The sequence below is a fragment of the Stenella coeruleoalba genome (genome assembly GCF_951394435.1).
Source record: "Stenella coeruleoalba genome assembly, chromosome: 3".
In the NCBI taxonomy this organism is placed as follows: domain Eukaryota; kingdom Metazoa; phylum Chordata; class Mammalia; order Artiodactyla; family Delphinidae; genus Stenella; species Stenella coeruleoalba.
In genome coordinates, this window is record NC_137148.1 from 152,313,837 (window position 1) to 152,336,696 (window position 22,860).

Below are 22,860 nucleotides of genomic sequence, written 5' to 3' on the forward strand. Positions count from 1 at the left end.
TGTGTGTTTTTCTGTCTTTTCATTTTGCTTATCTTACTGTGTTTGGGGTCTCCTTTTTTGCAGGCTGAAGGTTCGTAGTTCCTGTTGTTTTTTGTGTCTGTCCCCAGTGGCTAAGGTTGGTTCAGTGGGTTGTATAGGCTTCCTGGTGGATGGTACTAGTGCCTGTGTTCTGGTGGATGAGGCTGGATCTTGTCTTTCTGGTGGGCAGGTCCACGTCTGGTGGTGTGTTTTGGGGTGTCTGTAGACTTATTATGATTTTGGGCAGCCTCTCTGCTAATGGGTGGGGTTGTGTTCCTGTCTTGCTAGTTGTTTGGCATAGGATGTCCAGCACTGTAGCTTGCTGGTCGTTGAGTGAAGCTGGGTGCTGGCGTTGAGATGGAGATCTCTGGGAGATTTTCGCTGTTTGATATTATGTGCAGCTGGGAGGCCTCTTGTGGACCAGTGTCCTGAAGTTGGCTCTCCCACCTCAGAGGCACAGCACTGACTCCTGGCTGCAGCACCAAGAGCCTTTCATCCACAGGGCTCCTTAATTTGGGATGATTCGTTGTCTATTCATGTATTCCACAGATGCAGGGTATATCAAGTTGATTGTGGAGCTTTAATCCGCTGCTTCTGAGGCTGCTGGGAGAGATTTCCCTTTCTCTTCTTTGTTCTCACAGTTCCCAGGGGCTCAGCTTTGGATTTGGCCCCGCCTGTGCGTGTAGGTCGCTGGAGGGCGTCTGTTCTTTGCTCAGACAGGACGGGGCTAAAGGAGCCGCTGATTCGGAGGCTCTGGCTCACCCAGGCGGGGGGGGGGGCGCGGGGGTAGGGAGGGTCACGGAGTGCAGGGCGGGCCTGCAGCGGCAGAGGCCGGCGTGACGTTGCAGCCTGAGGTGCGCCGTGCGTTCTCCCGGGGGAGCCGTCCCTGGATCCCGGGACCCTGGCAGTGGCAGGCTGCACAGGCTCCCCGGAAGGGCGTGTGGCTAGTGACCTGTGTTCGCACACAGGCCTCCTGGCGGCGGCAGCAGCGGCCTTAGCGTCCCATGTCCGTCTCTGGGCTCCGCACTTTTAGCCGCGGCTCGCGCCCGTCCCTGGAGCTCTCCCAAGCAGCGTTCTTAATCCCCTCTCCTCGCGCACCAGGAAACAAAGAGGGAAGAAAAAGTCTCTTGCCTATTCGGCAGGTCCAGACCCCTCCTCGGACTCCCTCCCGGCTAGCCGCGGCCGCACCAACGCCCTGCAGGCTGTGCTCACGCCGCCAACCCCAGTCCTCTCCCGGCGCTCCGACAGAAGCCGGAGCCTCAGCTCCCAGCCCCGCCCGCCCCGGCGGGTGAGCAGACAAGCCTCTCGGCTGGTGAGTGCCGTTCGGCCCGATCCTCTGCGCTGGAATCTCTCCGCTTTGCCCTCCGCACCCCTGTTGCTGTGCTCTCCTCCGTGGCTCCCAAGCTCCCCCACTCCGCCACCCGAAGTCTCCGCCCGCGAAGGGGCTCCTAGGGTGTGGACACTTTTCCTCCTTCACAGCTCTCTCCCGCTGGTGCAGGACCCGTCCCTATCCTTTTGTCTCTGTTTAGTTTTTTCTTTTGCCCTAACCAGGTCCGTGGGGGGTTCCTTGCCTTTTGGGAGGTCTGAGGTCTTCTGCCAGCGTTCAGTAGGTGCTCCGTAGGAGTTGTTCCACGCGTAGATGTATTTCTGGTGTATCTGTGGGGAGGAAGGTGATCTCCGCGTCTTACTCTTCTGCCATCTTCCCGGAAGTTTCTGGAACAAATTATTAATATATGCAAAAATTGAAATGAACTTCAAGGGAATGATGCCGAGGGAAAAATTTTGAAAAGCCGATCTCCGAAGATTAAGTAATTCATGATTATGTTTACATATTATTCTTAAAATAACAAAACCGTGGAGATGGAGAACAGATTAGAAGTTGCCAAGGGTTAGAGATGGGGGTAGAAGGTACAGCGGGGGAACTCTGTGAGGTTTTTGTGGTTCCAGTACAAATAATACAGCAATCTTGGTTTTAATCCCTAAAGATTTCTAAAAGCAATTCCTAATAAGAGGTGTCCAGATATTTAGTAATGGCAGATTAGAGGTATAGCTCCCCAACATAACAACTTCAAAAGAGAACATACTAATTCAATGCATATGTTAATTTCAAAAAAAGGCCAGTCACAATACTTAAATGGTATATATCTTAACTATATTATTCTAAGTATCCAGCTATACCAGATGGACTAGCAAGATTTTCTGTACATTCAACCTTATTTAAGACAGTAAATCTTATAATAAGACAGTTAGAAAAAGAAAAAAAAACAAACCTCAACTACAGTTGGATATTCTCATAGGAAGATGAGGTGCAAATATGCAGCAGCGGTTCAAAAGCTTAAGCAGTGGCACCTAAATTTGGTTGTGCATTAGAATCATCTGAAGCACTTTTTAAAAACCCTCACACTGACGGTTGGTCATCGTAGACCAATAAAATCATTTTAAATCTCCTCAGACGATGCCAATGTCTAGCCAGAACTGAGAACCAGCGGACTAAGCAGAAGGGGATGTTTCTACAAAGATCTCTTAACAATAAGTCCTTTCACCCAATCAGATTTACCTCCCCGCAAAGGGCTAAAGAACGCTAGTGTTGTCCATACTTGCTTAGCTTTAATTAGCACTTGTGACTTGCCCAAAACCTAGATCATGTTTCCCCTAAATTTCATGTTATTCCCTACGTTTTTCAAACCCAGGGCTAAGGGGTTTGCCAGGATGAGATTTTAAGTGCTCACACAGGGGAAGTCCCTGGCAAACCAGGACAGCGGTCCCTCTACATTGAAATGTAAAGCATCCTAAATAACCCTGCCACTGCTCCCAGATCCTAGTCTGTGCCAACCAGTGGAGAAAAGGCATTCTCCATTACTACCACGGCAAATGCTGCTGTACTTGCCTTGGCTGGTCCCTATCTTTTCCAGGCACCAATCCCCTTCACCTGCTGGTGGACGCTTTGGCCAGCTGACAATGCAGATATTTTCAAACTTTAAGGTGAATAAAAATCATCTGGAGGGCCTGTTGTAACAGAGATCACTGAGCCCCACCAGAGTTGCTGATTCCATAGGGCTGGGACAGGGCCCTAAAACTTGAATATCTGACACATTATCAGGGGACGCTGGTAAAACTGGTCAGGTTGTTACCGAATGCAGGTTCGTCTGTCTGAAGCACAGTGAGGCCAAACAAACCTAAAGGCTGGAGTCTGGAGCAGAGAAAGGTTTATTGCAGGATCGAGCAAGGAGAGGGGTGGCCCGAGTTCCAAAACACCCTGAAATCTCCAAAGGATTTCAGCAAAGCATTTTTAAAGGCCAGGTGAGGGAGGGACGTCCCAGGGAATGTGATCAGCTCGTGCACAATCCTCTGATTGGTTGATGTTGAGGCCACAGGGCAGGTAACATTATCCATCCTTAGGTGCCAGAAGGTCTGGGGGCTACGTGCTCATGATCATCAAGGAGTTAATTTCTTCCATTGGGTGGTGGTTTTTAGCATCTGAAAACTCAAGAAATATGCCTGAGATACTATTATCTGAGTACTTCAGAGAGGAACTACAGCAGAGGATATGGGGGATGGGTCTGTCCTAGGAAGGCCCCATAGGGTACTGCTTGGTTACAAGGTGACCATACTTTGAGAACCACTGCTCTAGTGGCTTGGAATGTTCAGAAAGTAATGGAAGAATCCCTTCCCAGGTCTAGATTCTAGTATCGCCAGCTATTTTGGTGGGGGGAAGGGTAAGTTTTGTCCTTGCTTGGACTTCTTGTTCATTTATATCAAAGCCTATTTGAGGCAGTGCGCTCGGCAGTCCTGCAGTTCTGTCTTTTGCTTCAACAGTGTTTGGAATGAACAGACCCAGGGACGCTCCTTGCTCCAGCCCCCGACCACCCTCCAACCTTTCTTCCTGTCGCAACCTTTGGAATCAGCCACTCAGCTATCCTCAGCCTCCAGGACAGGCCAACACCGTTTTTTGAGCTTAGCTCCTTATCACTGATCAACCACGAGTTCCCAGGTTCGTCAGAATTATTCCATCGAGGTGGAGGTCGCCGTCCACCGCCTGTTCAACATGCATCTGGGGACACTTACCTCTCTCTGAGCTTCTATTTCGACAGCAACAATGGGACTCTGGACAGTGTGGGCCACATTTTTCGCCAACTGGCTGAGGAGAAGTGTGAGGGCGCCCAGCGTCTCTTGAAAATGCAAAACCAGTGCTGTGGCCGCGCCCTCTTCCAGGATGCGCGGAAGCCTTCTCAAGATGAGTGGGGTAAAACCCAGGACGCTGTGGAAGCCGCCATTCTTAGGGAGAAGAGCCTGCACCAGGCACTATCACATCTGCGCGCCCTGGCTTCCGCCCGCGCAGACTCCCACCTCTGTGACTTCCTGGAGAGCCGCTTCCTGGAGGAGCAGGTGAAACTCATCAAGAAGATGGGCGACCACCTGACCAACCTCCGCAGGCTGGCTGGTCCGCAGGCTGTGCTGGGCGAGTATCTCTTTGAAAGGCTCACCCTCGAGCACAAACAGGAGTCTCTGAAGTCCAGCCGCCTCTGAGGAGCCCCTCTGGCATCAGAGCTTCTGCCTGAAGCCCTGCTCTGCAGCTACTAGGCAGCTTTGTAACCGCCCTGGAGCCCTCTCCCAAGCCTTGGACCAAATGGAAACAATAACGCTTTTTGCAGAAGGAAAAAAAAAGCCTATTTGAAACACAAACAGAATAAAGAGGAAAAAAAGAAATATATATATATATATATATATCTATAAGTATATATATATATATTCATGTTTTTTTTCTTTTTTAAAAAATTTATTTTACTGAAGTATAGTTGATATACAATGTTGTGTTAGTTTATGCTGTACAACAAAGTGATTCAGTTATACATATATATAATTTTTCATATTCTTTTCCATTATGGTTAATTACAGGACATTGACTATAGTTCCCTGTACTATACAGTAGGACCTTGTTGTTTATCCACCATATATATAATAGGTTACCTCTGCTAATCCCAAACTCCCAATCCATCACTCCCCCACCTCCCCCTTCCCCTCGGGAACCACAAGTTTGTGTGCTATGTCTGTGAGTCTGTTTCTGTTTCATGGATAAGTTCATTTGTATCATATTCTAGATTCCACATATAAGTGGTACCTTATGGTATTTGTCTTTCTCCTTCTCACTTACTTCATTTAGTATAATAGTCTCTAGGTCCAGCCATGTTGCTGCAAATGGCATTATTTCATTCTTTTTTATAGCTGAGTAGTATTCCATTTTATATATATCACATCTTCTTTATCCATTCATCTGTGAGTGGACATTTAGGTTGTTTGCATGTCTTGGCTATTATAAATAGTGCTGCTGTGAACATAGGGGTGCATGTATGTTTTCGAATTATAGTTTTGTCCAGATATTTGCCCAGGAGTAAGATTGCTGGATCATATGGTAGCTCTATTTTTAGCTTTTTGAGGAACTGTCATAGTGTTTTCCATAGTGGTTGCACCAATTTACATCCCCACCAACAGTGTAGAAGTAAGTCAGAAAGAGAGAGACAAATACCGTATGCTAACACATATATATGGATTTAAGAAAAAAAAATGTCATGAAGAACCTAGGGATAAAACAGGAATAAAGACACAGACTTACTAGAGAACGGACTTGAGGATATGGGGAGGGGGAAGGGTAAACTGTGACAAAGCGTGAGAGAGGCATGGACATATATTCATGTTCTTTTAACACATGAATTGCCCCACTTTATCTGTGTGAAATAAGTTTGTTCCCGTTATTGGGCTGCTTCTCAAGCTTTGCTGCTCATTTGAATTACCTAAAGAGCTTTTAAGAAAAACATTGGTGTCTGGGTCCCAGCCCCAGAGATTTTGATTCAGTAGGTCTAGGGAGGAGCCTGGGCACAGGGAGGTCTCAGAGTTCCCCAGGTGATTCTAATGTGCAGCAACTTTGGGAACCACCTCTTGGCTTCAATCCAGCTAGTGATCAGATATTAAATCTAAGACACATGGGCTAGTGCGTGAGCTCTAGGAAGATTCGTGCCAGGGGAAATGATCGATAGTTGTGTTACTTCTCTGAAATGGACTGAAATTTCCAATTAGCATGAACAGGGGAGGGTGAATGGGTGAATGCAATAAGGTGTATCATTTACGTATTGCCCTATGTGTATGGCTAGAAGCTTTTGCAACTGAGGTCTGCCCTACTTTTCATGCTAATGGTAATGCTTGTCCTCCTAATGCAGCTGTAAACTTTATAAGCCCATAGGTAGACAGCATCACAAAATATTTACCCCTCCCCACTGGCCCACTCTCAAGCTTCTCTCCCCTTCCCCAATACACAAATGTACGTCAATGCTCTTGAGACCACTATCAACATATTGACCTTCAATTCTTCTACTTTGCAGCTTCCCTCTTATCAGGAGATGTCAGCATTTAGTGCAAGGACAAATGCTTGCCTCTTGGTGAGTAATGTAGGCAATGCCTCCAAGAGACAAATAGCCCTTAGGGAGGGGGAAAAAGTCTTTCAAAAATGTTGATGCCCAGAGGAGGCATTTTCAGTCATCTCAGCTTAGAGGTCAAATATCCAAAATTAAAAAGGTTAAAAAAAAGAAAAAGAAGAAAGCAAGGAAGAAAAGAAGGAAACAATTTTCTTATCTCATAGTAATAAGGCAGTTTTCCTTAAAAAAAAAAGACTTAAGCCTTAAATTCTCTTTCCTAATCAAAATGTGCTTTTCCGTCTTTAGACTATTCCTCTTATATCCTGTATTATTCATGACGTTTAATTCTTGAAATAGCACATGGCTGAAAACAGAAGCTAACCTCTTGTCCACTATGAATTAAATCTTCTTTTCCTAGGACCTGTCTACAGTGTACAATTTGGGGTTTGCCAACATAATTATTTTTTCTGAAATAAGTTACAGCATTTTGCCTTTTCAATATATAGTTATACAATATATTGTTAACACAACATAGTTAATAGAGTCAATATAGTAAATACAACTATAACACACGTGATATGATGCCACTGGTGATTTTCTTCATCCATGTAATTCTGAAATTTGACAGTATAGTTTTCATATTCTAATGAGCTGAGTATTACCTTTGCAAGGATAGAACAATAAAATAAATTCATAATATTCTTGTGAGGTTTGCCCCTGGGGTGGATTACCATAACGGGGGGATATTTGAGCCTTTCCCCAAGTCATTAAAAAACCTCCAGCGAGCAGCCCCTTGTCCTCTCCAGGGAGTGGGGGGAAAGGATCTTTAATCATAATAATCCTGGGGGGAGAAATCTCAGAAATAAGACATCTGCTTCTGTGCCTTGTTGTTTTGCAGAATAGCAATGATTGCTTTAGCAGCTTCTATTGCCATGTGTGTACAATAAGTAAATGAACATAAAATTGAATGAACGCATAAAAGAAGGATAAACCCACCCAGCTTAACAAATCCACTCTCTCACCTGCTGTGCCCTGAAACGTGAAAGAAAGAATCACGGGATCATAAGGATTAATAAAATAACAGTCTCTGTTAACAATATTGACAGAAGGTATAGGAAAATTTGTCTGATGTGGGACCAACAGCTTAACTGCTTAATCCTTTTTTTTTTTTTAAGGGCAACTCATTCATTTATTGTTTAAAGATTGCAAGACAACTTCTGAATTTCTGTAGCACAGTTTAAATGTTTTACTTTTTTGATAAATCAGAGTATAATAGAAAAAACAATTCGTTTCCAGTAATATCTATATCTCTATTCAGAATTAAGTCTTCCACAGACATGTAACCTGGAAACAAAATCCTGTTACAATAAGCAAAGCTTCAACAGAGCTGCTACTTTTCGGGCCAGGGAAAGGTTCATCCCTATAGGAGGAGGATGTGCTATGTAAAATGGCTGCAAGGTCACAGCCTTGAGGGCGCTGGAAGTCTATTATCCTATCCCACATTAAGTAGTTTGGTGAACTTCCAACGTCCGTTCATCTGCAACCAAGCTGGCAAACTTTAACTGATATTTCAAGCAGGTAAAAAATAAATTAAAAGAAATCCTTACACTGATGTTCCTTGATTCACACTGTTAAATGGTTCATTAACATGTAATTCTGGCTAAGAATTACATTTGAGACTCCTTGCTCAGATTTTGGTTAACAGTACAAATCTTTGAGAAATTCAAGTTCTTATTAATCAATAATTTGTCAGCTAGGCTACATTCAGGCATCAGCTGCAACTACAGAATAGGTGCACTGCCTCAGCGCTTTGGAAAGACATAATCTAGAACACTACTAGCAGACAAAATATCTGTTACTAGACAGCACAGGTGCAGTACAGCAAGACAAAGACATATATTCATGTGTGCCGCGGACCAGCCGGAGAAAGAGGATTTCACCGCCCAGGGTCAGAAGGGAAGGGGTAAGGAACTGAAGTAGCACCGACGAATGGGGTCAGAAGGACCAAGACAACTGATGGTTGCAAGGCAAATTTTATTGCGCTACAGTTGCAGATTATCTAGACTAGAAAAAGGAAGGTTGCCAGATGGTGGTTTACATTACCTACAGACTGTCTCGGCTCAAGGTTAACTTCCCTGGGAGGAAACCCATAAACCCAGAAGCATCAAAAATAACCTGCATGTGCAGGGGGGAGACAGCTTTGCTTGTCTCATTTTACATTCTTTCTGATCTCTGGGCCCTGGTGATTTATCTCCCATGGAATGGAACAAGGAGGGGAACAAGTAGGGACAGTCCCTTCGAGCAGCGGCGGCATGCCTGGCATGTCCTTACCTGCTCTCAAGGCTGACTGCTTCCCACAGGTCTTTTTTATTTTTTAACTTTTGCTGCAAAATAATTCCATGAAGTTTAGTGCCGAGAGTAGTGTACTGTTGCATGAGGATACGAAACAGACATGAGATTATTATCAATAATAGGCAAATTATGGCCAGGGTAATAAATCCTGACAACCTTCCAGTAATCCAAGACTGAGGGTTTAACCACTTTAAATGATCCAGTAAAGTTTGAATTACATCTTCTGGCGAAACATCATCAAGATGTGTATTTTGTATATCCTGAATTTCAGCATTTAATTTCTTAAGATCAAGACTAATATTATTATCTGACCAAACACTCAGCAGATGCATTTTTACTTTTTCCCATTCCCAAATACAGTCACTGTACTTTTAAGGAGTAACACACATCCATGTATACTTTGCATGACAAGCTAAACGCATCCTCAATTTTAATGCTGCCATCTGATCTCCAATCCCCAAAATTGCGTTTTTAAATTCATCTAACTTGTTATTAATCCGTAAATATATGTGACTTTGTAAAGATAAAGCAAGACTGGTATGTTGAGATAACTGATTAGCAAAGTGAGCATGATTAATACTCTGTGAAAGAGCAAGACCGGCAGTAGCCACAGTAGCAGACAGAGCAGCCGACGCAAGTAAACTTACTATTAGCCACCCAAGAAAGCGTCTCCTCTGCAAGGCTTTAGAGACTTCCACCCATGCCTGTACTCCAGTATCTTCATACCAAGGTTCTCTCAGATGTACAGGCACCATAACATACATGGGTTGCTTTAGTATAAGCACAGATTGCGTTCCTGCAGAAGGGAACATACAACTGCTAAAAATACAATTAACACAGCTAATATTATATCCTCCTTTGGAAGAATTACCAATGTTAATAGAACCACACAAACGTGTATATGGAGAAGCAACACAAGTTATAACAGGTGTATTGGAATAAGTTAGAGCTAGTTTCCATATATCCCAGTTCTTTTGAAATGTGATAAACCTATCTATGATGGGAAAAGAAGAGATAAGAATTGACACCTTGGTATAATCTATAGTACACCATATTTGGTTATTATTCCAAGATGCATTGCAATGTTCAAAATTGGATCCAGGAAAGTTAACGGTCGTAAGGGGAGGCAATTGATTTTTTGATTTTCTGTTAAGCATAGTAACCTTACGTCCAGCTATAAGTATCCCTTGTCCTCCAAGTAAACGCTTCATACAGAAATAATTTCCTGAATCTTCACCTGTAACCTTGGCTATAGTAATAGCGGAATCCCTAAGTGGTGAGGCGTATGAGATTCGACCTCTAATATTAATAGGTTGCCCATTTTATACCAAATGATGGTATCCTTAAGATCCTCTCGTCGGCTGGTAGCCGGGCATGTAAGAGTAATGTTGGTTCCTGTAAAACGAAGGATGCCTGGAGAGCCTGACAAACTAATTGATTGATCCGTTCCCTCATAAACATCTGTATGCTCATAACTAATAGCCTTTACACATCCAGTTTCCAGATTCAATGGGCTAAGACAGACAGGATGGGTACTAAACCAGTTAGTATAATTTACAGACATATTGATTTGTTTTATATTCCCAATAAGAGGCCCATAAACACTTATCATTGTAAAATACAGGAAACTCTGCTTCAGACCAAGATATGGGTTGTAATAGTGGAGGATAAGGTACATAGGCCCAGTAAGTTGCTGCATTAACAAAGGGAACACATGAAATGGTTGCCAACATAACCAAAAATAAAGTTACAGGTGTAACAGGATTATTCTGTTGTTTCACTGACTCTTGAGCTCATGAAACCAGTTGTTTAATTTGTCCCCAAGTTGGAACATCACTCCTTTGAGTCGTCCTGGCAAGTGCTCTCCTCTTCTTCTTCTTTTTCTGAATCAACACTGTCAAATTTTCAGGAGAGGTGCAGAGCTTCTTCATCTTCTGAACTAGGTGAGCTGTGGCGAGCCATCTATTTGCTTGACTAAGCGCTCAGGAAGCCAGCAAGGTCCAGGCACTGATCTGGGAAGGATACACACGTGACCACGTCCCCAAATCAACACAGGATCAGGACCACGCCAAGTGCTGGTTAACGGATCTTTCCAGAGGACCTCCGGAGATTGAGAGGCCAATCTTGGCTCAGCCACCAACCTTCCCCCTGCAGAGCAGCCAAATTTGTCAACAGTGAGAACATTTAAAATAAACAGAGCATGATTTATAAGGTTATGTGGCGTTGTTCTATACAATTCCCCCCTTTTTATTTTTTCAATAGTTAGCTTTAAAGATCTATTTGCACGTTCTATAATACGTTGTCCTTGAGGGTTATATGGAATGCCTGTAATATGGGTAATTTTGTAATGAATTACAAAATGTTGCAAAAGCAGCGGGCCCATTATCTGTTTTAATAATTTTGGGAAGGTTCATGAAAGCAAAACAGTGTAATAAATGAGTGATAACGTGTTTAGTAGCTTCTCCGGTCTGTGCTGTAGCACAGAGGAAACCAGAATAAGTATCGATAGTGACATGAACAAACTGTAATTTCCCAAAAGACGGAATACGAGTAACATCCATTTGCCATAAATGTCTAGGTAATAATCCACGAGGATTAACAACATAATGTGGAACAGGAAGGTGAGGTAAGCATTGTGGGCATTGCTTAACAATTTGTGGGGCGGCTTCACCAGTAAGGGAAAATTGTGCGTGCAATGTAGCCGCCGACTGACGGTGTAAAGCGTGCAACGGCTGTGCTGCTTGTGAAGCAGTTTGATCATAACTTACCATAATATGAGGGTGTCCAGGACATGGACCATGAGTATCAAGAGTATGAAGATAATGAATGCAGTACATTAGCCATTCTTGACAGCATGATGAACGGAAAGGAGGAGTACGGTAAATTGGGACCTGTCCTGCTTTAGGGAAAAGAGATTGAGGAGGAGGAGTAACTTCAACTCTATTCTTGGGAGGAAAATGTACAGGATAAAGATCACGTTTAGATTGAGTTAAAACATCTGCAGTCGCATTAAGTTTAGTCAATGGACCAGGCAAGTTAGAATGAGCACGGATATACAGACCTGCAACAGGACCATCATGGGAACGAATAAGCTGTTGAAGCAAACAAAAAGAGGATGATAATTCAGGGTCATTAGTATGTCCTATGCTCGCAGTCTCCAGAAGAAATCACAAGCTAATAAGATATTTACTATCAGAAAACAAATTAAAAGATATAGAAGGCAAATGTTTAAAAGACATAATGACAGCATACAGTTCAACACGTTGAGCTGAAGTCAAGGAAGTTTCTTTAACGAGGTTTGTTCTGTGGTCAATGATTACAGTAGCCACTCCTGAAGAAGAACCGTCCGTAAAAACCAAAGGTACATGAGGAACAGGCTGTTGCCTAATTATAGAAGGAAAGATATGAGTTAAGTTTGCTGAACTGGATCAATTTATCAGCAGGGTAATGGCGTTCCAAGGTACCTGAAAATCCTGCAAGAGCAAGACCCCATTCATTACTATGTTGAAAAAGCCAATTTTGTTGACTAACTGAATAAGGGATAATAATTTGAGAAGGTTCTATACTTATAGGTTGTAAGCATCTAGTTCTACCTTGCATTATTAAATTACTAATAAGTTCATAATAAGGGTTAATAACTTTAGAGGGTGTAGTTTTCATATGAATCTATTCAATAATTCCAACAGTTTGCCATAAGACGGCAGTAGTCACGTGAGGAGTTGGACAAATTATTAAGAAAATTGGAAGGTGAGTATGAATTCTAGTTAATTGTGTAGAACTGATAGATCTACTGACTATTTGTAAAGCTTGAAATCCTTCTGGAGTCATAGAGCGTGAAGAAGAAGGATCTGAGTCACCTTTAAGAATATCAAACAAAGGCTGTAATTGAGCAGTAGTAAGTTTTAAGGAAGGCCTTAGCCAATTAATATCTCCAAGTAATTTTTGAAAAGCATTTCATGTTTTTAAATTATCAACTCGAATTTGCAGTTTTTGAGGCCTAATAGTAGTGTTATCAATATATTTTCCCAAATATAAAAATGGAGATTGTCTTTGAATTTTTTTGAGGCAGTGACCAAGCCAAATGATTGTAAGGACTGTTGTAAAAATGGAAAAGCAGTCTCTAATAAAGAAATATTATCAGTGGCTAAAAGCATATCATCCATATAATGTATGAGATATAACGATGGAAACCTTTTTCTCACAGGAGTCAAGGCCTGAGCCACATATTTTTGGCATAATGTAGGACTATTTGCCATGCCCTGAGGCAATACTTTCCATTGAAATCTCCTCATGGGTTCCTTAAAATTTAAGGAAGGCAAGCTAAAAGCAAAATGTTTTCTATCTTCAGGAAACAAAGGAATAGTGAAAAAACAATCTTTTAAATCTATAACTAAAAGATGATAATTGTGTGGTATGGCTGTTGGAGAGGGTAGGCCTGGTTGAAGAGCTCCCATTATTAGCATAGTTTTATTAACAGCTCTTAGATCCTGTAATAACCTACATTTTCCAGATTTTTTCTTGATAATAAAAATAGGAGTATTCCAAGGACTACTGGAAATTTCTAAATGCCCTAATTGTTCCAGTACTAATTGTTCTGCAGCTTCTCATTTCTCCTTTGTGAGGGGCCATTGGTCCACCCATACAGGGTCATCAGTCAGCCAAGTAATTGGATCAGCAGTGAGTGGAGAATCCAAGGCGCCTAAGAAAAACCCAAACCTTGTCTATCATTTTTTATTTTCACATCAATAGGACTGACAGTTCCTTGTTGATTTGTTCCCAGCCCTTTTGTGGGAAGAAATCCTTGATACAACATCATATTAGAGACTTGAGAGTTTGGACTATAAAGTAATACTCCCATTTCTTTTAATATATCTCGGCCCCAGAGGTTTAAAGGCAGCCCAGGCAAAACATGAGGCTGGAAATATCCTGAATGGCCCTCACTATCTTGCCATAAAAAAAAACTGACTACTTTGCATAGGAGAAGAACTTTGTCCTATTCCGTGAAGTTCTGTAATAGTAGGACTAATGCGCCAACGTTTAGGCCAGTGTACCTGCGTCATAACAGAGACATCAGCTCCAGTGTCTAACAAACCTGAAAAAACCTTTCCATTAATGGTTCATTTCATTTCTGGACGTTCTTTCCCTATCTTCTGAATCCAGTAGGCAGCATTAGACGATCCAAAAGCCTTTGTTTCTCTCTTTTGATGTTGTAAAATTTGTCCATGAGGTACAAAGGGCAAAAGTAGCAATTGTGCAATTTTATCACCAGGAGAAATAGTTATTATATTTTTAATAGTTTGTGCCATGACTTTTATTTCTCCTTCGTAGTCAGAATCTATGACTCCTGGCATAACAGTTAAACCTTTCATGGCGACGCTACTTCTTCCCAATAATAGTCCCATCAAACCCTTGGGTAAAGGTCCACAGATGCCCGTAGAGAGGGCCTGAGGACCCATTTCAGGAGTTAATACATATCGGGCGGAGGTACTGAGCTCCAGTCCTGCGCTTCCTGGTGTTGCTCTGGAGAGCGAGGATATTGTATGTTTTTGTTTTTGGTTAATGTCTGATTGATAATTTGAGGCGGATACACAGACATTGCCCTTATTATTTGTTGGGGCCGGGGAAGGCCCCGGGAGGAGTTCCCCGACAGTGGTGGCCCATCCTTGTGGGCCACTGAGCAACAATCTTGTGCCCAATGTTTTCCCCTATTGCATGTAGGGCATAAACCAGGGATTTTCTGACCATCTGGAGGTTTCTGAGTAGGGAAGGAAGGACTAGGGTTAGAATTAAAAGATCTACATTCTCTAGCAAAAGGACCTGCCCTTTCCGCATTTAAAACAAGTCTTTGTTTTCTTTTGATTGTTTTTAAACCCCACGTTAGTTAATGCTGCAGCCACAGCAGCACCCTGTATATAAGTAGGCCCAATGTCTGCACAAAGGCGAATATAATCCTCCAATGTTCCCCGTTTTCTCCAAGGTCGAATCGCAGCCTGACACTCATTATTAGCATTTTCAAAAGCAAGTTGCTTAACTACAATTGTACCAGTGAGTCCGTCCACAATGAGTCTCCCCACCGCCTGTGACAACCTATCTACAAAATCAGCGTATGGTTCATCAGGTCCCTGTCTAAGTTTTGAAAGATCTTCAGTTTTGTGTGTAGAAGGACATTTCCTCCAGGCTTGTAATGCCAAATGATTTATTTGAGGATAAGCAACAAAGGGATAAGTTAATTGATCTTGTAAAGAAAGATATTGTCCTTCCCCAATCAGCATATGATAATCAACTGGAATATTATGGGCAGCATTCTTTTCTGCTTGTTCAGCAGCCCGTTCATAAAAATCAAACTTCCATATTAAATAATCTCCACCATTTAAACAAGCTCGTGCAATAGACTTCCAATCAGCGGGGGGAAGAGCTTCTCCTGTCAACCATAGCAGCAGTAAAAGGAGCAGTGGGCCCATATTGAGCACAGGCAGATTTTCAATCTTTCAAAACTTTCAAAGGGAGAGCCTGATGCTCCCTAGTAGCTTGTTGAGGATTATTAGGACCAGGTCTTTCTATGACGGGACAACAGAAAATAGGATCTTCTCCTCGTTTTATTGCTCCTTGTACAGCGCGCTGCAAGGGACTCAGCATTTTTACAGATGTAGATTTTTGAGGAAGACAGTCCTTATTAACCTGCAGCTTTTTCACTGACTTATCTATCACAGCCATTAGAAAACCATCCTCAGGATAGTTCTCTCTTTTATGTTTACAAGCCTCATCTGTTAAGTCAAAATGTTCCTCTTCATCTAAACTATTGAAATTAATTAGCTCTTTCGGTTTAGGAAGTGGCGACACAGTAGTTAATACAGTCTCTCCTTCTGTCAGAGGCTTATGTTTTTCTGACTTTACATTCAAATCAACACTATCATGAGAAGAATCTAAACATATTTTTATCAGACTCCACAAACTATATGTAACAACAGGAGTATGAGTAGGCCCTCGAGACTCGTAATAATTTTTTAAATCTTCTCCAACTTTCTGCCAGATTTCTATGTCACCAGAGCCACCATCAGGAAACCAGGGAGATGCACCATGGATATGCTGTAAAAATTCAGTCAACAATAAAGTTCAGAAACTTTATTACCCCGAGCTTTAAGCATCAAAAGTAAAACCTGAGCAAATAATTCATACATCTTTGAGCCCTTTTGCCCCATCTTATTTTACTTCTGACTATTGCCTTATGCCGCTATTCGTTTCACTTTTACTGGTGGCCACACATATTTTGCATAAGCGTTCTCTTACCTGCACTTTCTTTTTCTTTTAATTGCCTTCACGCTTCAGGTCCCTGTTCGAGTGCCACTTGCCGCGGACCAGCCGGAGAAAGAGGATCTCACCGCCCAGGGTCAGAAGGGAAGGGGTAAGGAACTGAAGTAGCACCGACGGGTGGGATCAGAAGGATCAAGACAACTGATGGTTGCAAGGCAAATTGTATTATGCTACAGTTGCAGATTATCTAGACTAGAAATCGGAAGGTTGCCAGATGGTGGTTTACATTATCTACAGACTGTCTCGGCTCAAGATAAACTTCCCTGGGAGGAAACCCATAAACCCAGAAGCATCAAAAATAACCTGCATGTGCAGGGGGGAGACAGCTTGCTTGTCTCATTTTACATTCTTTCTGATCTCTGGGCCCTGGTGATTTATCTCCCATGGAATGGAACAAGGAGGGGAACAAGTAGGGACAGTCCCTTCGAGCAGCGGCCGCATGCCTGGCATGTCCTTACCTGCCCTCAAGGCTGACTGCTTCCCACACGTATGTTGCCTTGTTTAAGCCTCAAGCCCTCGATCCTTTGTTGAAATACAATAATTTCATTCCTATGGTTTTCAATACCAAAAACTCAACCTCCAGGAGGGCTAAAGTCTAATTTGTACTCCAAACCAAGTAGCAGTGCAGTTCGCTACTACTGAGACTGAATCCATAAAGACTTCAAGACCACGTCCAGAAGACAAGTTATTATATATAATACCCTAGAAGGTCTGAAACATAATTATCATATACATAGCTGGTCCTTCAGAGCTTTTTACCTATAACATGTTTTTTGATGAAAGTTATTTAATGTACTGGAGATAACTGTGACTTACTGATCAAATATTTGAATACTTATACTTACCTGGGATTTCATTTCTGCTGAAAGAAAAAGGAAGAACAGGACTCACTAAAACAAACAAACAAACATTAGAAATGAAAGTAAAAATCTTAACACACACTATCACTTTTGGAAGCAGCATAGAGGGGCAGTCAACGGTAAAACACTGGTGAAATAGGTCAACACTCTAGGCCAAAAATCCATTATTATTATCATCAGTGACAGTACCACAACTGTGCCCTTCAGAATTAATAATCACTCCTAAGAATCTTCATTTGGCACCAGATGATGCGGTTAAGAGAAACACTCTGGGAGGTTTTGAATCAGACTTGTTTTTTTGTTAGCCAAGTTACAGGAGAATTTTTAAAGTGGGGGGAAGGGAAGAAGGAAACGGACCAGGAAAAGAATTTAAGCCATCATCTATAAACCAACAAAGCACTGATAGTTCCGAACATTATGTCAGACACTAAAATGACTGATATAAGCTCAAGTGGTTTACAAAACCTATAAAAAGACTACACCAGCAAAGTCCCCATTTATCTGTAGAGTTCAGAAACTAAAACAAGGAATATTTTAGCTTAAAAGCTTATCTCAAGAGAATCATACACACTTCACATGAATAAAAATACCTGAAACCAAACATTTTTAAAAGCTCCAATACCCAAAATATAAAGAAAAATATTAATTCAGAAGACTCAATCAATCCATGATAATCACAAAACGGCTGGGCAATCTCTATCTCCCTTCCACACTAACCATCCATCCCATGGAAGACCAAGGGAGATCAGACCTTCCAGACTTACCTTCCAGACCTTCCAGACACCTGGCTGCTGCAAAATTCTATGGAGACTCCTTGTGGAACAGCAGTTTCCCATCTCTTGTGTCTCTCCCTATCATGATCATGATCATGCAGGAAGCAAGTCTGGCTGTGCTATTTCTTATCATTGTCTGTCACCCATCTGCAGCATGGTATTGTACAGATAAGGAAAAAGTAGTTCCCTTTCCCCCAGAAGGTTGAGGCTCAGGTACAGGGTAATTCTCCTGTGCACACAGTCATTATTTAGGCCGACTCAGTGACTTCAACAGGCTTAATCATGTGATCAGGTTTGTTGCCAGCTGCGTAATGCTCCCACATCTGTAGATAGAGCCGCTCTAGGTCCATTGTGTATTGCTTGGTGTTGAACAGAGGGCTAGATGTTCTCTGCTTCCAGACTTTGCCACGAATTTTCTTCAGGTATTCTAGATCAGTTCCCAGTTTCACAGCTATGTCTTCATATTCTTGTCTATTTTGAGCAATAAGCTCAAGACAGCCTAAACAAGTGAGCTGGGAAGCTGCAACTCGGGAAGCAAGAGTCTCTCCTGGCATAGTCACCACGGGTGTCCCTGACCAAAGGACATCCATCCCTGTGGTGTGTCCATTACAGAGTGGAGTGTCCAAGCAGACATCAGCCAGCTGGCCTCTCCGAACATGTTCCTCTTTAGGAGCAACAGGTGAAAAAATGATACGGTTCTGGGGAAGGCCCATATTTTGTGCATACTGTTGAATATTAGGTTCTCCTACTGCTGGAAAACGCAACAGCCACAGTACACTATTGGGAACACGCTTCAGAATATTTGCCCACATCTGCAAAGTAGATGGGTCAATTTTATATAACTGATTGAAGTTACAGTACACAATGGCATCTTCCGGTAACCCGTACTGAGAACGTGTGGTTACAATAATGGTACGGGGAACCTCCTCTCCAGTGGCAGCCTTAATGTTGATCTGGGTAGTTGCCAGTCCATTGCTAAGACTGAATCCATTAATTGTTATCTGAATTTGTCCTCTGTTAATCATTTCAATAACTGCCTCTGCAATAGTATTCATAGGAATGACAGGCATATTAAGAGCCGTATTACTGCTGTCTGCGTTGTCTCCTCCATCAGGACATTTCATCTTGACAATCTGCACATCTGGGAGACTATCAAGAAATGCTTTGAGGTCGATGCCGTTCAGCACAATCCGATTGTCATAAATGTGCCCATTGGACTGAAAATCGATGACTGCCTTCTTCTTCAGGTGAGGGAACATATTAGCATGATCGCCAATAAAGAAAGTATGGGGCATATAAGCCAGTTTCTCAGAATACTGCTCAGCAACTTCAGCAGGTGAAGTTTCCTGATCAGTGATGATATAATCCATGAAAAACACGCCACTGGTCCCAGGGTAGCCCAGCCACATTGCCTGAATAGGAGCTGGCCTGAGAGCAAAGAGTTCATTTCGAGCACCCCTGGTATAACCATTCATATTTACAAGGATATGTATACCATCTTGATGGATGCGATCAGCTGCTTTCCCATTGCATGGAATCTGAGAAAGATCAATGAAATGATGGGCTTCTGCCATCACCTTCGCTCGGAAGTTTGTGCCATCATCTGGGCTCAGGGCATAACAGAATACCTCAAATTTATCAGGATTGTGCATGCCTGGAATAGACTGCATAAGATGAGAAGTAGGATGATTCCCAAAGTCAGAACTCACGTATCCTACACGCAGTCGACCATCACTGAGCTTCAAGTCTTTTGGATGTTCGTACGGTGGTTTATGAAGGACACCGATCTCATCCAAGCAGAGGTTCCCGTGGCTCTCAGCAATAGCCTTCCTGAAGCCATGAGAAAGAGGATAGAGCATACTATGATGAGGCTGCACAGAAGGCAACCTATTCTTCTCCAGCTGGTCAGCCACAATGCTGACCAACTTCTTCATTCGCTCATCATAGTCTGTCCAATCACAGACAATCTGCAGGCAATGAGCCAAATCACAATAAGCGTCAGGAAAATCAGGTTCAAGCTTCAGAGCAGTGCGATAAGAAGCAATTGCTTCTGGAATATTCCCTGAATACTTGTGAATGGAAGCCAGATTGCTGTGGGCATCCGCAAGTGCAGGGTTAATCTGAATGGCACGAGTATAACACTGCAAGGCTCCCTGAACATCCTGCATCTCCTTTAGAGTGTTTCCCATGTTACAGTAGGCATCAGCAAAGGTAGGACTGATTCGAACAGCCTCCTTATAATGCATCAGAGCTTCCTGCAGTTTTCCCTGCTGCTGCAATACACTTGCTAAATTTGAATGGGCAACAGCAAACTCTGGGAAGACTTCTAATGCTTTACAGTACAAGCGAACTGCCTCTTCAATGTTCCCCTGGTCTCCTTTGATATTGGCTAGGTTATTCAGAGAGTCTGCATGGGTGGGACACAGCCGCAGAGCTGTATTATAACAATCTTCTGCTTCGGCAACACTGCCCTTCTCTTCCAGAGCGTTGGCTAGGTTGCAGTAAGCATCAGGGAAATGTGGTTGCAATTCAATAGCTCGCCTGTAGGTGTCTATTGCCAGATCTATCAGGCCTTGCTCATAGTATACACAAGCCAGGTTGGCATGTACCACTGCATGATTTGGGCTCAAGCTTAGGGCACAAAGGTAAGCTGCCACAGCTCTGTCAAAAATCCGTGCCTCTTTCAAGACATTTCCTAAATTGATATAAGCATCCAGAAAATTGGGGTCAAGCGTGACAGCCTTTTCAAAGTGATGAATTGCAAGCCAAATCTCCCCTTGTGCATTGAAAACACAGCCAAGATTACTCCAAGCTACTGCAAAGTTCGGTTGCGTCTCCATTGCTTTCAAATAACATGCCTTGGCTCCTTCCAAGCGACCCAGGGCTTTGAGCAGGTTCCCCAGGTCACTGCGAACACAGTACAAATCAGGATTGCACTGAAGAGCAGAGACGTAAGCTTGTACTGCCCCTTCCATGTCGCCTGCTGCTACCAAAGCGGCTGCCAGGTTAATATAACCATCGATGAAATCTGGTTTGAGATGCAATGCATGCCGGTAATGCTCAATTGCTTCCTGCAACTGCCCTCTTTCCTTGTACACATTCCCCAAATTCGAATAGGCTTCTGCCAGAAGAGGGTTCTGTTTAATTGCCAGAGTACTAAAGTGGGCAGATCTGTCCAGCCTTCGACACTGGAAGTGTAGAGATGAAAGTAATAAAAGTACTCCAGTATTGTCTGGCTCTTGTCTCCACAGCTGCATGCAGTGTCTCTCAGCTGCCTCAAAATCTCCTGCCTGATACTCTCGATGTACCAACTCAGCTAACCCTTGGAAGGAAAGCATACGTTTCGTTGGTTCTGTGCTGTCGGCCACGTTGCCCACAGAAGACGCCATCTGGAGCTTCTGGAGAGAGTGAGAAAAGGGGGTAATTGAGTCCCGCTGCCGCCACTACTGGCAAGAATGTTTCTAGAGGTAGCAAATATGAGGGCAGCAGCCGTACCACTGCTTTGGCAGGCTTAAGCGGCGGCGACAGTTACAGGCACCGAACCTTAGGAACTCTGGTTGGCCATCTACCTCTCACGCTCTTGACATCTTAATTCTTAACCCTGCCCTCTTCCACCATTTTTCTCCTAATCAGGGAATAAAAATTACCTATACACTTGCCTTAGAAGAAATCAAAAGTCAGTAGTCCAAACACTTTTTAAAGTTTTGTTTTCTGTCCAGTTGGAAAGGAAATACATGATTGACTTTACTTCATCATTCATATAGTCAATGTGGAAAACATTAGGGCCGTGAATTTCAATACAGTAAGATCAGAAAATTTTAAATTGGCCTTCCCAAACCACTAATAAGTAACCAATGTTGTATATAATGCTAAAATCTTAGAGACTGAGTTTGATATTTTAAAAGTTCTGAAAAGATTAGCTAATTTCTCCTCATCATACTTCTCATGCCTCAAACCTGAGTATTACTTTTTTAAAATTAAATTTATTTATCTTTATTTATTTATTTTTATTTTGGCTGCATTGGGTCTTCAATGCTGCGTGCAGACTTTCTCTAGTTGTGGCGAGCGGGGGCTACTCTTTGTTGCGGTGCCTGGGCTTCTCATCACAGCAGCTTCTATTGTTCTTCCACAACTCTATGGGTTCCTTTTTAGGTCCTATGAAGAACCCTAGAAATTAGTTCATGGAATTATAAGTTTTTGCAAAATTGTCAAAGGTGGGATATTTTAACTTCCATCAGGTAAGACCAGCGTCTCTTTCTTTGCCAATTTTCCTTCTATCATATTCCGCTATGTTGGATCATATTGGAATGGCCACAGGCTTTTTTGAAATCTGGCTAAGGAGATTTTCTTTTTTCTGTGGTACGCGGGCCTCTCACTGTTGTGGCCTCTCCCGTTGTGGAGCACAGGCTCTGGACGCACAGGCTCAGCGGCCATGGCTCACGGGCCTAGCCGCTCCGCGGCATGTGGGATCTTCCCGGACCGGGACACGAACCTGTGTCCCCTGCGTCGGCAGGTGGACTCTCAACCACTGCGCCACCAGGGAAGCCCTAAGGAGATGTTTTAAGTGAGGCTATTATGTGATTTTCAGACACCGCCATATGTAATTGACTATATACTATCGCATTACAGGAATAACTTCCAGTACTCATACTGACTACTCTACTGACTTAACCTAGCACAAGACACAGAAGCATAAGGACAAAACCCACCTTACAATATAGCCATGTCTTGCACTTCACAGCTCTCAAAGCATGTGCGTTTGAAGAAGAAAAAAACAACTGAAAAGTACAAAACCAGAAGCTAATCTGTGGAAAATTATTTCAATCATCAGGCATGTGAAAGATAAGTCAAAGATTCAGTTCTCATCAATGCTTAGTCAAAATGGAAATTTTCTTCTGTCAAGAATATACTCCAGGGGCTTCCCTGATGGCGCAGTGGTTAAGAAGCCGCCTGCCAATGCAGGGGACAAGGGTTCGAGTCCTGGTCCGGGAAGATCCCACATGTCACGGAGCAACTAAGCCGGTGTGCCACAACTACGGAACCTGCGCTCTAGAGCCCATGAGCCACGACTATTGAGCCTGCGAGCCACAACTACTGAAGCCTCCGTGCCTAGCACCCGTGCTCTGCAACAAGAGAAGC

At 43.0% G+C, this 22,860-nt stretch overlaps 2 protein-coding genes and 1 pseudogene across 4 annotated transcripts in view; 2 read left to right on the forward strand and 1 right to left on the reverse strand.

Annotated features, from left to right (window-relative positions):
* The window catches only part of LOC307183218 (uncharacterized protein), a 127,455-nt gene extending 123,422 nt beyond the window's left edge, over positions 1 to 4,033 (forward strand). The window contains exons 7-8 of the mRNA XM_079915432.1: positions 1,120 to 1,330; positions 3,835 to 4,033. Of these exons, the coding sequence (XP_079771558.1) occupies positions 1,120 to 1,330; positions 3,835 to 3,846 (223 nt within the window). The 3' untranslated portion in view covers positions 3,847 to 4,033. The remainder of the gene's footprint in view (positions 1 to 1,119; positions 1,331 to 3,834) is intronic.
* Positions 3,992 to 7,456, forward strand: LOC307184915 (ferritin light chain-like; annotated as a pseudogene). The gene has a single exon. The product of its transcript is annotated as a ferritin light chain-like (transcript).
* A 7-nt stretch (positions 7,457 to 7,463) lies between these two features.
* The window catches only part of LOC307183215 (UDP-N-acetylglucosamine--peptide N-acetylglucosaminyltransferase 110 kDa subunit-like), a 42,638-nt gene continuing 27,241 nt past the window's right edge, over positions 7,464 to 22,860 (reverse strand). Inside the window, exons 3-4 of one of the 2 annotated variants that reach the window (XR_013827420.1) lie at positions 11,546 to 21,119; positions 7,464 to 10,925 (exon numbers count right to left, since the gene is read on the reverse strand). Coding sequence is in view for 1 of the 2 variants with exons in the window: in XM_079915423.1 (XP_079771549.1) it covers positions 17,970 to 21,119 (3,150 nt within the window). In the remaining variant the exon portion in view is untranslated. Of the gene's footprint in view, positions 21,120 to 22,860 lie in introns of both variants that reach the window. The other variant, XM_079915423.1, reaches the window with a different exon arrangement.